General features: G+C 40.3%; 1 protein-coding gene across 2 annotated transcripts in view; it reads left to right on the top strand.

Moving 5' to 3' along the window:
• Window positions 1-11,709, top strand: part of SCIN (scinderin) — a 76,701-nt gene extending 64,992 nt beyond the window's left edge. For both annotated transcript variants that reach the window (XM_050891280.1, XM_050891279.1), the window contains 9 exons: window positions 116-331; window positions 1,533-1,654; window positions 1,839-1,929; window positions 4,429-4,599; window positions 5,099-5,276; window positions 5,763-5,884; window positions 7,614-7,691; window positions 9,024-9,084; window positions 10,051-11,709. In XM_050891280.1, the coding sequence (XP_050747237.1) occupies window positions 116-331; window positions 1,533-1,654; window positions 1,839-1,929; window positions 4,429-4,599; window positions 5,099-5,276; window positions 5,763-5,884; window positions 7,614-7,691; window positions 9,024-9,084; window positions 10,051-10,184 (1,173 nt within the window). In that variant the 3' untranslated portion in view covers window positions 10,185-11,709. The remainder of the gene's footprint in view (window positions 1-115; window positions 332-1,532; window positions 1,655-1,838; window positions 1,930-4,428; window positions 4,600-5,098; window positions 5,277-5,762; window positions 5,885-7,613; window positions 7,692-9,023; window positions 9,085-10,050) is intronic.
• Window positions 11,710-13,478: the final 1,769 nt, after the last annotated feature.

The following is a 13,478-nucleotide window of genomic DNA, read 5'->3' as shown; positions in this document are numbered from 1 at the left end:
GCTTATACGACAATAAGGGCAATGCTTCACTAACAGATAATTCAGAAAAGTTTCTGTTCGAGTAACTGTGTCAGTTTTGTTTTCCTTCCATTTCATGCATCTTCCTTCATTTCAGATTCAAGTCCTTCCCGAAGGAGGTGAAACGCCAATTTTCAAACAATTTTTCAAAGACTGGAAGGATAAAGATCAAAGTGATGGCTTTGGCAAAGTATATGTCACAGAGAGAGTGGCTAAAATTGAGCAGATTGAATTTGATGCTACCAAGTTACACGAGTCTCCACAAATGGCTGCCCAGCATAACATGGTAGATGACGGTTCAGGGAAAGTAGAGGTAATTTTTGTGTTGTATTAAATTGTATCCCACCTACCTAATGTATTCTGTTACTTGTAATGGGATAAGCTGCTACTCTATGTTTTGCCATTTAAACTGTTGTGTAGAGTAACACTACATTAGTGGCAGCATTACTTCTACCATCAGAAAAGGTACTTTGAAGTAGAAAGTGAATCTCTTTGTCAGCTGTATGCTGGGTCATGGTTTTTTTGGTGCTTATGAAAGATGTTATACCACTCATCAATAGAAATCAAACAGCAGAAATACTTGCCCTTCTACACAATACCTTTTAAAGATATACTTTAAATAGAATCCTTAGTCTAAAGAAAAACTTCTAGCTCACATCAGCTTGAAATCTGGAATGGGAAAACTTGCCCTTGGAGTCAGAAATTCATTCCGTGTCTTTATGTATGTATCCAGTCTGCTTTCTAGAGGAACCTTCTTTGTCCCAAGTGTGTCTCTCAGGTAGCCTGGATTTGGAGAGAAAAAGATCACTGTACAGTCTTTCTAGATCTATCTATATCCCACTGCAGGAATATCTTTGGACTACACAGGGCTGGTTTGGCATTGTACCAACACAGCCTATTGAATACAGGTCTGCATGTTGGGATTCTGGAAGAAAAAGAAGGGATAAATACCTACGCTCTCATTGGTATATTTTCTAGTTTTCTAACCTCATACTTGGGATGGTCCATAGGCTTGAGCCAAAGCAGCTTAGATCTGAAGCATTTTTTGCTGTATAATTTTAGCAGTATGTTTTTGGAGAGCAACTGTTAACTGAACTGGGCAGTAGTGAATCAAATAGGAAGAAATCTGCCTAACTCTGTTATCTGACTGCAGTGTGCCTCTCCCAAATGAAATTATAGTTCTACGATGAATCATAACGTTGTGCCATTCATGTCATATTATCATCTTAAGATATTAAGAAAGTAAGTTCAACATAGCATTATGAGGTGATCGTGTGGCATTAAAGCATCAAGACAAAGAAAAGTGTGCTGCAATGGCTTGTTGATGGTCGTTATTCATTCATTCAGTGGGCGCAGGGTGTATCTACCTACTTCATGAAGAATCCTTCCTGGTTTTATTCCATAACACTTGGGAACAGAAACAAAGGTCACTCAAGGGATGACACAGTAAATTGCTTCTTGAAGAGTCTTAGGATGAAGTTCAGCATTTTCCAGTGATTTCTCTCTTTCCCCAGATCTGGCGTGTGGAAAGCAGCGGCAGAGTTCCTGTGGGACCCGAGACGTACGGACAGTTCTACGGTGGTGACTGCTACATTATCCTCTACACTTACCCTAAAGGGCAGATCATCTACACATGGTATGTTTGGTCAGCTTTGCACAGACCTCCAGCTTGTGGATATTATTTTATGCTGACTTTATGTCCTTTTGAGTAGAACCACATGTAAATGCAAGATTGTTTACTGTGCATTTGTCATGCAGTATAAGCTCTGGATCATTTTGAAACTGGACTTAATCATTGTCTTTCTCCTTGTCTTCCTCAGGCAAGGAGCCCATACTACAAAAGATGAACTGACGGCGTCTGCATTTCTGACTGTTCAGCTGGATCGGTTATTGAATGGTCAGGCTGTGCAGGCTAGTGTCTTTTGGATAAAATTCAACAGAGCATGCAATATATACAAATTTCAATGAGAATTGAAAGGAGGAGGTAGCGTTTGAAGACTGGGAGTATCAACTGCTCGTGGTCTGTATTGAGCCAAGCACCATGGGCTCCTTTTAAAATCACCGGAGATTTCCCATTTGAATCATCCTTTCTGAATGTAGATGTCCAAAAGAACACAGATATAACACAACCTAAAACTGCCTTTTCTTTCCTTTGACTTTCACTGTCTAAAAATTAGGTTTTAGTCCTGTCTAGCCTTACAGACTCTGTACATGGTCAGCGGGACCGAATGGTAAGAACCTCCCAGGGCAACTCACTCTGAAGCAGGTGTCTGACAGGGTGATAGCCCTGTGTGAGCTCCCCTCCTTTTGATTACGGAGGAAGCTGTGATGTTTAGCCCAGACAAGACACTTGACTTTTAGAGGGCCACAACTGGGAGACATGAAAGCCGCATGACAGCCAGAACGGGAGAGCCTGCAGGAACTGTGCGACAGGGTCTGGCTTGTCCCTGCCTTAATGAGGAACGTAACTTGGGTTTTCCCATCCCGTAGCGCTTGCAGCTCCATGGAAGCAGGATACTCATCCTCAGTTGCAGAAATCGTGTGTGCAAGGCAAGGCGCAGGATATTGGCAGCTAAAAGGTGTGAGGAGATAAGCTACTCCTAGCATGACTAGGGTGTGTGCTCTCCTTTCATTGCTAGTGAGGAGTGGTGGGTAGGTGGAGAGGTGAGAAGTCTCTTTTCACAGAAAGGCTAGAGCTGGAAGATGAGTAGGGACAGGCAGAGATTTTCTAGGCAGCAGGAGACAATTCTGTGCTTCCCATTTCTTAATTACCAAAGTAAAGGGCTTCCCCCACCCACCAAGACACAGTTAATTTAGATGGCAGACCATACGTTTAGCTATTAATCAGTTATGATTTATGATTGGAATTATATTAAGGAAGGATTAGAACACTTGTAGGTAATTAATCCTTGAACTATTCCTAACACATGTTCTATATTTGGACAGAGTTCAGCACAATATGGTCCTGCCTCACACCTAAGGCCAATACTAACATTAAAGTAATAATAACATTACTACTAACAGCTGCAATAATAATGTGCTTAAAAAGCCTTTTTATTAAAGCTGAAGGAGTTCCATCTTACTGCAATGGACATGATACTTAAAAACACTTTTAGCCTGCAATGAATTTAGGGATATATATGTTTGTGTATATATACACACACATATGTATATATGCATGTGTGCATTTCTATGCATGCACATGGCTACCTAGAATATATTACCTATGCTTAACGTCTGTATTAGCATTATTTGAAAGGTTTACATGTACTATTTTGTGGTCACTAGATGGCACTACAGTACAAATGACTATTAAAAAGCCGTTCCCCTATTTGTTTTGCAGGAATATGTTTCCCTCAGCAGTTGGTTTTTTTTTTTCCTGGGGTTTGGGTGGTGGTGGTTTTTTTTTTTTTTTTTTTTTTTTGCATTTGTAAAATCCTGCCGCAGTTTGGCACCTGCAAGTGTACGTGTCCTAGGGTATCCTTATCAGGCAACTGTACCAGTCTGTCCAGCGGGGAGATAACCAAAAGCACCTGCTCCTGCTGCCCAGCACGACCACTGCCCCCCCAGCCGCCCCAGTCGCCGGGCTGCCCGGCTGCAGCCGCCCCTCTCAGCGCCCCGGCCCCCAGCTACCCCAAGCCTCACCGGGCAGGGCTAAAGGGCCGGGGCTCTCCACTTCTCCTCCTCTGCTGGCTACGCAGCATGCCTCATTCCCTTTTTTTCCCCTTTCTTTCTGGGAGTGAAAGGCAGGGAGTCACAGCCCTCCACCTTGGCAGGTGGTACTGTTATAAAGGAAGAATAAATGGTTGTATACGAATAACTTTTATCATACATTAACCTAAAAATAGTTGTTCTTCATAGCTCAATGGTTTTTGATATTGCAATAACATCTTTTGCATCTGTAATGGAAGTTCATTTTTGTCATCCATGTTATCCTCTGCAAGACAGATTTATGCTCATCTTTTTCATCTTCTTGCAGATAAACACACATAGAAATAATGAACAGGATGAATAACCATTCTCTTCTGCTTAAATACAGGGCACCTAAACTTCCAAGATAGTTTTTCAAGGGAATTAAGTCACTCTATAAAACTCTATGAAATGACAGTTCTTTTGAAAAAGAGCAATTTTCTTATTACAGTAGATAGCAGCCATTTTAATCAGCTAAACATTATGTTAGAAGTTTGAATCTTGTCTTTGTGTCAGCATGATTGACAAAAAAATCTCACAAATGCTCTAACTTTAATGTGTCTGGAACTATATTTTTAGATCTCCTCAGCTTGCCACTTCTCATTCTTGCTAGCATACTTAGCATTATTGGCTAACATCCCCTATGCTATTCAACAAAGACCAAAAATAACTACCTGTTTCCTTTTGCTTCTTTTATTGCATTCCTTTACGTATGTACAGATCCGAGTCAGCCAAGGCAAAGAGCCTGCACATCTACTGAGCTTGTTCAAAAACAAACCGCTTATTGTCTACAAGGACGGGACATCCAAGAAGGAAGGTCAGAAACCTGCTCCACCCACGCGACTCTTCCAAATCCGCAGGAATCTGGCAGCCATTACCAGGATTGCAGAGGTAAGGTCACCTGCTAAGTAAACCAACTATTCCCCACGGAAAACGCTATAGCTGCCAACGAGCCTCTCCAACTAATCTTGTTGGGTGGCCACATGTGGTAGGAGCGCAGAACTCCAAATCAAATCACTGCTTTATGTGACCATCTAATAAATCAAAGAGAATATGCCCTAACTGGCTACAACCAATCTACGTGTTTCAGAGGAAACTATAAGAAAATGCATAGTGAACACTGTCAGCTGACAAAGAATAGACAAGAAATCAGCAACCCTTATGAGATAGTCTTTCCTACTGCCAAATAGTCCTAAGTTTTGTCCTTCAAGTCAGTTCCCTGTTTCAAGTTAAGTTCTTCTCTAACATCTATCATTATAAATCTAGGGAAAAATTGAAGGAAAAAAACATAGCTGATCGACATCTATCTACATATTTTATATAAGCATGCAAAATAGTGATCACATTAGTTGAAAATATGAAGAATAAAAAAATTTCTTTCTCGATCTAGGTTGATGTTGATGCAACGTCACTAAACTCCAATGATGTCTTTGTTCTGAAACTGCCAAACAACTCTGGCTACACCTGGGTAGGAAAAGGAGCAAACAAAGAAGAGGAACAAGGGGCTCAATACATTGCCAGCGTTCTTAAATGCCAGACTGCTAAGATTAATGAAGGCCAGGAACCAGGTTAGTATGAAGCCACGTGGTTGCTAATAGGCAACTGAGAATACACAGCACTGCATGGAAACACAGCCTAAATGGTTTTTGCGATCATATATTTTGTAGGCAGATGTGTATGCTCACTTCTCTCTTTGAAAATCCAACCTGACATTTTACCATGGAGATCTATCCAGAACTGGCTGATACACAAGCAGTGTGATGCCCTGGAAGTCTGTAGAACTAGTCAGTAGCAGGAGCTGCAGAAGAATGCAGTCCTTTCCTTACCATGAATGCCTAGGAGGGGAGAAAGACATTGCACATTGCTCTGTCTAGGTCTGCAAGTGATATCTTTATTGTTGTTTTGACAAACTGCAGGAAGAACTGTAAGAAAATGCACCCATCTTTGAGACAGCAAAGAAGATATTGTTTGGGGATTCTTGAAACAGTATCTAACAAGCTAAAACATCAAATGTTAAATCCACTGCTGAATAAATTATATATTGTGTATTTCAGAGGAATTCTGGAAAGCGCTTGGAGGTAAAAAAAAATATCAGACTTCATCACAACTCTTGACAAAGGCTGAAGCTCATCCCCCTCGCCTGTATGGTTGTTCTAATAAGACTGGCAGATTTATTGTGAGTATATGAGGGATATTTTCCTCTCTGTTTAATTATACAGTTTCTGGTATATTTTGCCTTGGGAATCAGCAGACATTAAATGAATTTCGGGATCTGGCTTAGTTAGCCGTGCTTGGCAAGAGCTAGAGACGTTTGGTGCTTTAAATCAATCCAAATGCAAAGGACGGACAGAAGAATTAATACTGCAGAAGTTTGCACGCAGAGCCTGCTCCAGCCTGGGACTAGAGGCTTGCAGATGCAAAAAGATAAGGTGTTTGCCCAGTCAAAAGCAATTGTGTTCTTGCAGAGCATTGCCAGACTGCTATCATTTCGCTGAGAAAGTGCAGGTCAGTGCCTTGCCCCTTATGTGTTTGATGGTGGTGAGGAAAATAAATGTCCCTTGCCAAAAATCCCTAGCAGCCTGAAATTTTCCATAGAGATTTAAGACATGTAATTATGCCTCTAAGGTATTGGCCTGCGCTCAAGGAGGTAGGAAGACTTATTTCCTTAGCAGAAATACCCAGAGCTGTGCACTGGGTATTAAGCCAGTGATTCAGGCTTAATTACTTAGTGTATTCTGGGAGGACAACGCTGTGTCACTGTTTGGCAAGGATGCACTAATTTTTAGGTAGGGGACATAGTTGGCTACTATCTCTGCAGGCTCCTTAAGGCACAGCCCATTCATCTGGAGAGGGATAAAACAAATAGGATCCTTTAATAAGGACTTTAAAATCTTATGAGAGTAGTAAAGTGTATTCTTCTAACAAGCTTCTAAAACACTCCTGTGAAATACAGTAATAGGAACCAACCTCTCTATAATAGTCTGCTGGGAGCTATGCACTTGTTTGGTTTTTGTTTTAAATTCCCTCCAAATTCTGTGAAATCCCCTCTTTCCTGTAGCATTTCTCTACTAACAGAATCACCACCGTTAGAGCTCACCAGAAGAGGCAGGTCAGATCACTCTGACCTTCTGGCCACCATAACACAGGGTGGGGACAAGGAATGTCTTTTGCACCATCTGCTTACTGTCCTTTAGCACTGCTACATGACCAAGCACAGCCAAACCCTTGACAGTCCTTTAAAAGTAGAGGGCTGACCACTAGCTACATTATTATCTCTTCTTCTCATACAGAATAACATTAAACTGCTTTCCTATCTGCCTGCACATCCTTGGAAGAAGCAAGCAGTCTGCCTTTCCTTTAGGGACTAATCCTCGATGGCTCAGTCAACTGTAACGTCCCATTGTCAAGTGACTGGAAAGCTTGCTTGGCTGTGTATTTCATCACTGAGCTCACCCACTGCAAACCAAAGCAGTTTCTTTTCCTTATTAATGAATGTAAACTGCATGAATATATCAGCTGATACCAGCTGATTGACTTAGTTTGCTTGGTACAAGGTACTCTATGGAAATTTCCCTGTCTCCTCCTTCTGGCAGACCTCGGTCCCAGCTTAACAATAGTCACAATTACAATGTAAACCTCTGCCTCTCCTGAGGATATCCTATCAATTCCCACAAACGGAGAGCTGATTTCATAGGACATGCAATTATGTGATTTGTTTCCTTTTAGTGAAATGCTCTTGACACATTCATCAACTCAGTTTAGGGCTTGACCCTTTAGGAGCAAAAAGAATTGCACACCAGCTTCTGGACTTACCCTTTTAAAAATGTCTTTGGTCTGTGCAAAATCAGAATATCTTGATAAATCATTAAAAAAGAAAAAAACCCAAAACATAATATCCTTTTTAGATTGAGGAGGTCCCAGGAGAATTCACTCAGGACGATTTGGCTGAAGATGATGTCATGTTGCTGGATGCTTGGGAGCAGGTAAGCTGTGTACTTGACCACTGCTTTTTGTGGTAACAAGGTTAATTTATTCTTAACCACTTACATCATAAGATGGGAGGAAAAATCATCTTTGTGAGAATGGAAGAAGTTTTGTTTTCTTTAAATTATACCAGAGGGAGCTATATTTTTTGAGCTACGTGATGTGCTAGTGTGAGCATACACGATTGAATTTCCAAGCGTGATGTGAGACCACGGCAGGCACTTCCCATTAAAACCAATGGAGGCTGCAAGAGTATAAGCCCCAGCAGCGTTCTGAAAGGCTCTCAATAATGTTCTTGACTTTCCCACTAAAATTTATTAATTTTAAAAAAGAAATTTATTGCATAAAAGGTATTCAGAAGCCACAAAATCCATGTAGCAGCAGCACCTACAAAAAGTCTTACTAGAGAAGGGACAAACACTAGACCCTTACACAGACTTCCTCAGAAGAACTGGGTGGAGGGTGACAGAAACAATCTGTGTCATTTTCCCAGGTTCACTGAAAACTGAAAGTGTTGAGAGCTTTTTGGATGACAGGCAAGCTTACTGCGGGTGTGGAGGGCACATCCATTTCTCACAGTATATTCTCTCTATCCTTCCTCTCCCGTTGGAGAGAAAGGGGGAGGAGGCCACAGATCCCACAGTTTATTTCTCTTCTTCAGCCTAACCTTAAGGAAAAAAAGGCTGAGGTTTTTGGAAATGAGAAGGAACGTCCAAGGTCCATGTGGGAAGGAGTGATGGGCGAAGGTGGGTGGAATAGCTAGATGGAAAACAGTTGAGATATACTGACTCAGGTAAGAAGGAAAGAAGTCTGGGACACGTAGCTGGTTTCCAAAAGGATCCTTGACAGAAAAAAAAAAAAAATGTGGGGATTGCAGATCGAGGCTCTGGTTGTTGGGTTGTTCAGTGGGTTGTCTAGCAGTTACCCTGCGTAGCACTGATCACAGCGCAGAAGCATTGATGTGCACGCAGAGCTCAAACCAGCGACAGCTCCTGTTCAGTGTTTTTACCTGCACCTAAAGACCAATTTGCTTAGCAAATTGTAAAAGATATCCATGGAAAAGGTAACTAGAGTTCCTTTCATCAGAGTGCATAAAGGTCCGGCCTTCCAGTGTCAAGAGGGCGGTGAGATTTCAGAGGATAGAACTACAGTCTCTCGCAAGGGAAAAAAAAAAATCATCAATTGTGGTTTGCGAAAGCTGTGTATCTCTGCAGTCTTTTCATAGTGTATATTCTTTCTCCTAGTGGAATCAACTATTTTGTACTTTACCTGCTGTACACAACATCCTTGTAACAACATGGGAGCTATATCTTTCTCTCCTCTGTTTGCAGGTTTTTGTCTGGATTGGGAAGGATGCTAATGAAACTGAGCGACAGGAATCCGTTAAATCTGGTAAATTAAATCAATTTGGCAGAATTCTGAGTGAAGTAGCATCAATATTACTTAAAGAAGTGAAAAAACTGATGTAGAAGAAATCTAGTTACGTTTACAGTGTTTAAAAGGGTTACTGAGCTTATTAGGATTTAATCCTGGAGAAGATTATTTTCTCCTTTAAATGTGCTTTAAAACTCATTGTATCTTTCTTATCTGTAAGTTTATGAAGGGTAAAATTAATCAAGATAGCATACTAGGCTGCAGAGCTTTTTAAAGAATATATAGGAGAGCTCCATGAAAAGAAACTGCACTGAAAAGAGAAAGAATTTAAAAGGAGATACCTACTGAGCTGCACCCTGCACTAATGTATATAGTCAAAGGAATGCCAACAAATTCTCAAGTCCTTACACTGCCACCCTTCACCGAGTTAAATTTGGAGGAGGAAATTCCAATTGCAGAACAAATCAAGACAACTCACGTGGAGTGCACCTCCTTGAAAAATCACATGTCATCTCTGGTGTGATTTCACATACCTGAGCCGTTCTGACAACGTTTGTGCTAAAAACGCTTGCAGGTATTTCCCTGGAGCAGCTAGGGTTACCTAGCTGTGTTTCCGATATGTACTGATGTCACGTTGTGATGTCAAGGGAAACTATACTGGCTTTTACATAGGAAAAACGGAATGAAGCTTGTGCATCTGCACAGTACCAGCAAATTCTTTTTCCTGTTCAAGAGCCAAAACCCAGCTGTATGGCAACGAACTGATCAGAGCAACAATCCCTCTGTTTTAACCTCGTGGAAAATTCCTTCACTGGCAGCTGGGAGAAATCAGCAATTACCTGATCATTTCATTGCCTTTGAAATAATTTAATTGAATACTGTATTATAGTAGCCCTGGGTTCTTTCACGAGGGCTTCTAATGTATTTTTTATACCAAAGGAATGAACTAATATATTCCATGTTTTATTTCCTCTCTGTTTTTAGCCAAACGCTATATTGAAACAGATCCTTCTGGCAGAGATAAGAGGACCCCCATTGTGATCGTGAAGCAGGGGCACGAACCCCCGACATTCACAGGCTGGTTCCTGGCCTGGGACTCCAACAAATGGAAGAACTGATCTATCCAAGGAGGCTCCAGCTTCAAGCCAAAGAATGATCAGAGCCCAGCTACTTTCTAGTATTTTTAAGCATAAGCTTATGCAACAATATGATGCGTCTGTTGTGACACTTTCCCGAGCTTTGATATATGTGAATAACCTAGAAATTCTTAGCACTGGAAAGAATAAATGATAATTGTAAACTGTTCAAATGGGGTGAGTGGGGCTTTTCATGTAGTGAATATGGAAAGCGCTACCGATACTTTGTTTCATCTATTGATTCTTCAAACAGAAGCTGTGGATCACTTTATTTTAATGTGCTAAAATGGGCCAAATTCTGCCTTCACTTAAAAATCCAAACTAATGCCACAGAAATTCCTTTAGATTAAGGTCAGCATAATATTGTGCAGAATTTGGCCTGATAAAGGACTAATTCTACATCTGTTGCAAGGGTAGGACTGGACATGATTTACTTACTAGGCTAAAATATTGCCACACTCATTCACCTAAAATTTCAGATGATGCCTGATACAGAGTGGGAGCTGTGTCTTGCAGGGGGCAAGTAAGGGATGGGTATTTTGAGAAAGGTGTGCTTAACGTGTTTGTCTTGTTAGTACATATATTTGGAGCTTTGGACTGAATGGCTGTAAGAATATGAAGTTGGCAAAGGTTTTTTTGAGGGACTGTCTAGCTCATTGTAATGAATTTCTTTAGATTTATCTCTGTGAACCACCTCCAGCTCCACCAGGTCTTTTTAACCAAAGCTCTTAAACACATTCTAGTGCACTGGTGCTTTTAAGTGGAAGCAGTAGAATACTGCTATTTGTACGTAAAAATACGTACTTTGCCTTAATCAGATTGCACTTAAGCCATACTTTGTCTCGGTTGCCTTACTCAGCAGTACTCAGTTCTCTTCCGGCATGCAGACTGCTCACCTTGTCAGGTGCAGGATGTGTTTCTACTCATTTTCTATGGAGGTCTTAGTCAAGTATCAAGTACATCAAGTGCAAGGAAACCCCTTGTTTCAGTAGCATTCCACATCCTGGGAATTTGGAGTGTGAGCACACACCATAGAATATGGCCTTCTCTTTTCTCTCAGACACAGTTATTTGGGCTTTTTTTATTTTGGTGAATTTAAGAGTACCTTTTCAAAGTGTTTTTTATTTGTAATTTAGCCAGAAAAGTCTACGTAAGGCCAGTGGGAAAAATTCTGCTTCAAATCTTTAGTACTGCTTTGATCACTTATCCTATAATGCTTGTTTGAAGGCATTTCAATGGTTTTATTATTCTTATAAGTTAGGTTGGAAAGTGCAACTTTAGACATTTTTGTATTTTTTTTAACATGATTGTGATTTTGAATCTGGGTAATGCAAAAGAGTGAATTTAGTCTGAGCTCATAATATCGATGACAAAAGAATTGTGAAGCTAAGAGATTAATTATAGGAGTTTGTTAGCTTTAAACATTTGTTTAAATCTCTGCTAATATAACTGGGCTGTATCTGAATGTAATTTCATTTAAAATAAAATTACAAAAACCAGTATTCTATATGCCGAGCTGATCTTCCTCTCTCTGACATATTGTTGCTCAGTGCTTCCACTGATGTCTAGCAAAACTTCCTAAAAAACCCAGTAAGTACCTTCCTCTTTAGATGGACAACACAATGGGAAGTTATTTGGTTTTACTTTGGTGCCATTTTACCCAATGGAGGGTTAACTCTTCCAAAACAACCTGGAAGTTACAAACCTAAGTGAAAATCAAAGAACTGGGTGCTTATTAGCTTGTGATTTCATCTTTAAGAAAAACTACCATTATTGTTATCAAACTCTTTGGCTTTGTAACTTTCTGCTTGCAAAAATGATTGACTATAGGAATCATGTTTTATAAAATAGGAGGAAATAGGTGTATGTTCATTTTTAAAGGATAGATCTTGCTTTTTATTCGTGAGAGTAGATAAGGAGGTGTCCTTCTGCTGGAAGAAGCACAAAGACCTTTTCAGTTCCTCAGCTACTGCACTTCATGCAGCCACTGAGCAGCCTGTAATTATCTGATGGTTGTCTTCAACACATACAAATGATTCTTCTCATTTTTTAAAAATAACAGTTATAGTAGCTTCTTAACCAAGGATTAGACAAGATTTGCCCTCCTTGTACAGAAACATCTTCCGGAACACTGAGGGCTCTGAACTGGCACAGTCTGCCAGCATATTCTGCAGCACTGTGAAAGCCTCTTTTCAGTTCCCTCGCACAAGACAGAGGAGCTTTTGTGGTCTCCTGGCCTGGGCATTTGGGTTTACAATAGATTGTCCTGGCACGTTGATTACTGATGTTGAGAAGAGCATTGAGAACTCGTAACGGAACAGTGTTCTCAACTGGGCTTTAAGCACAACAGCTGCTAGCAACATTGTTCTTGGGTTTCCTTGCTAGCGAGGAAGTTTATTTTTCATACGTATATGTGCAGTACACACAAAGATGTATTTCTTTCTCTCTCTGAAGACAGAGAGAGGGAGGGAGGACAGACAGGATGGACTATGAGTGCTTGGAAATACTAAAGATTAAGCTGTTTTCAAGAAAATATTCAGGCACGTAACTTTATGAATACACATAGCAAACCTATCTGCCTTGTTTTCAGAATAAATAGAAAAAATTGTGCAGATGTATACAGTACAGTCAAGTTCAGTCAAGAATAAACTGTCTTGCATTATTATCACACAGTAATAGTACGTCACTCTATTTGTAATGGCAAAATTAGACGCTGAGTTAGCAGTTTCATTATGCTACCAAACAGCAAGCATTCATAAGTTCTATTGGTTGTAAATGCAGCATCATTTTTCATCTCTGTTTTATAGAATTTCATTGCAACAGAAAGATGTTAGGAATCCTTAGAGCCAACAGGACATCATAATACTATATAGTATTGGTAGTTTACATAAAATAGCATAATCTTAGAATATAACTATGGCTTGTACACAGGAGAGGAGCCAGCCTCTGGAATATGCTCTAAATATCCATTTTGACCATAGCACATAGTGCTATATAGCATCAGATCTGCTGTAAATGATTATGTTAAATGTAGCTAAATTCAATTGAACAGTTTGATCTCTTGCCAGTTCAGACTCACGTAGGCTTCACCTGCAACGAGAAAATGACGAAGATGGTAGACAGTGGGATTGTGGTACTGTCCCTCACAGGAGAACTAAGGAATCCTACAGAAAATATTTTGCTTACTGGACTATAGCAGGAGGTGCTCTCAGACATCTCTGTAGGCCACAGGAACACTTGTTGTTATAAACTTTGCGATCTTCTTGTAGTCTTCAT

Source organism: Gymnogyps californianus, chromosome 2, assembly GCF_018139145.2.
Source record: "Gymnogyps californianus isolate 813 chromosome 2, ASM1813914v2, whole genome shotgun sequence".
NCBI lineage: Eukaryota > Metazoa > Chordata > Aves > Accipitriformes > Cathartidae > Gymnogyps > Gymnogyps californianus.
The sequence above is the reverse complement of the archived record's forward strand: the minus strand, read 5'-3'. Positions and strand labels throughout refer to the sequence as shown.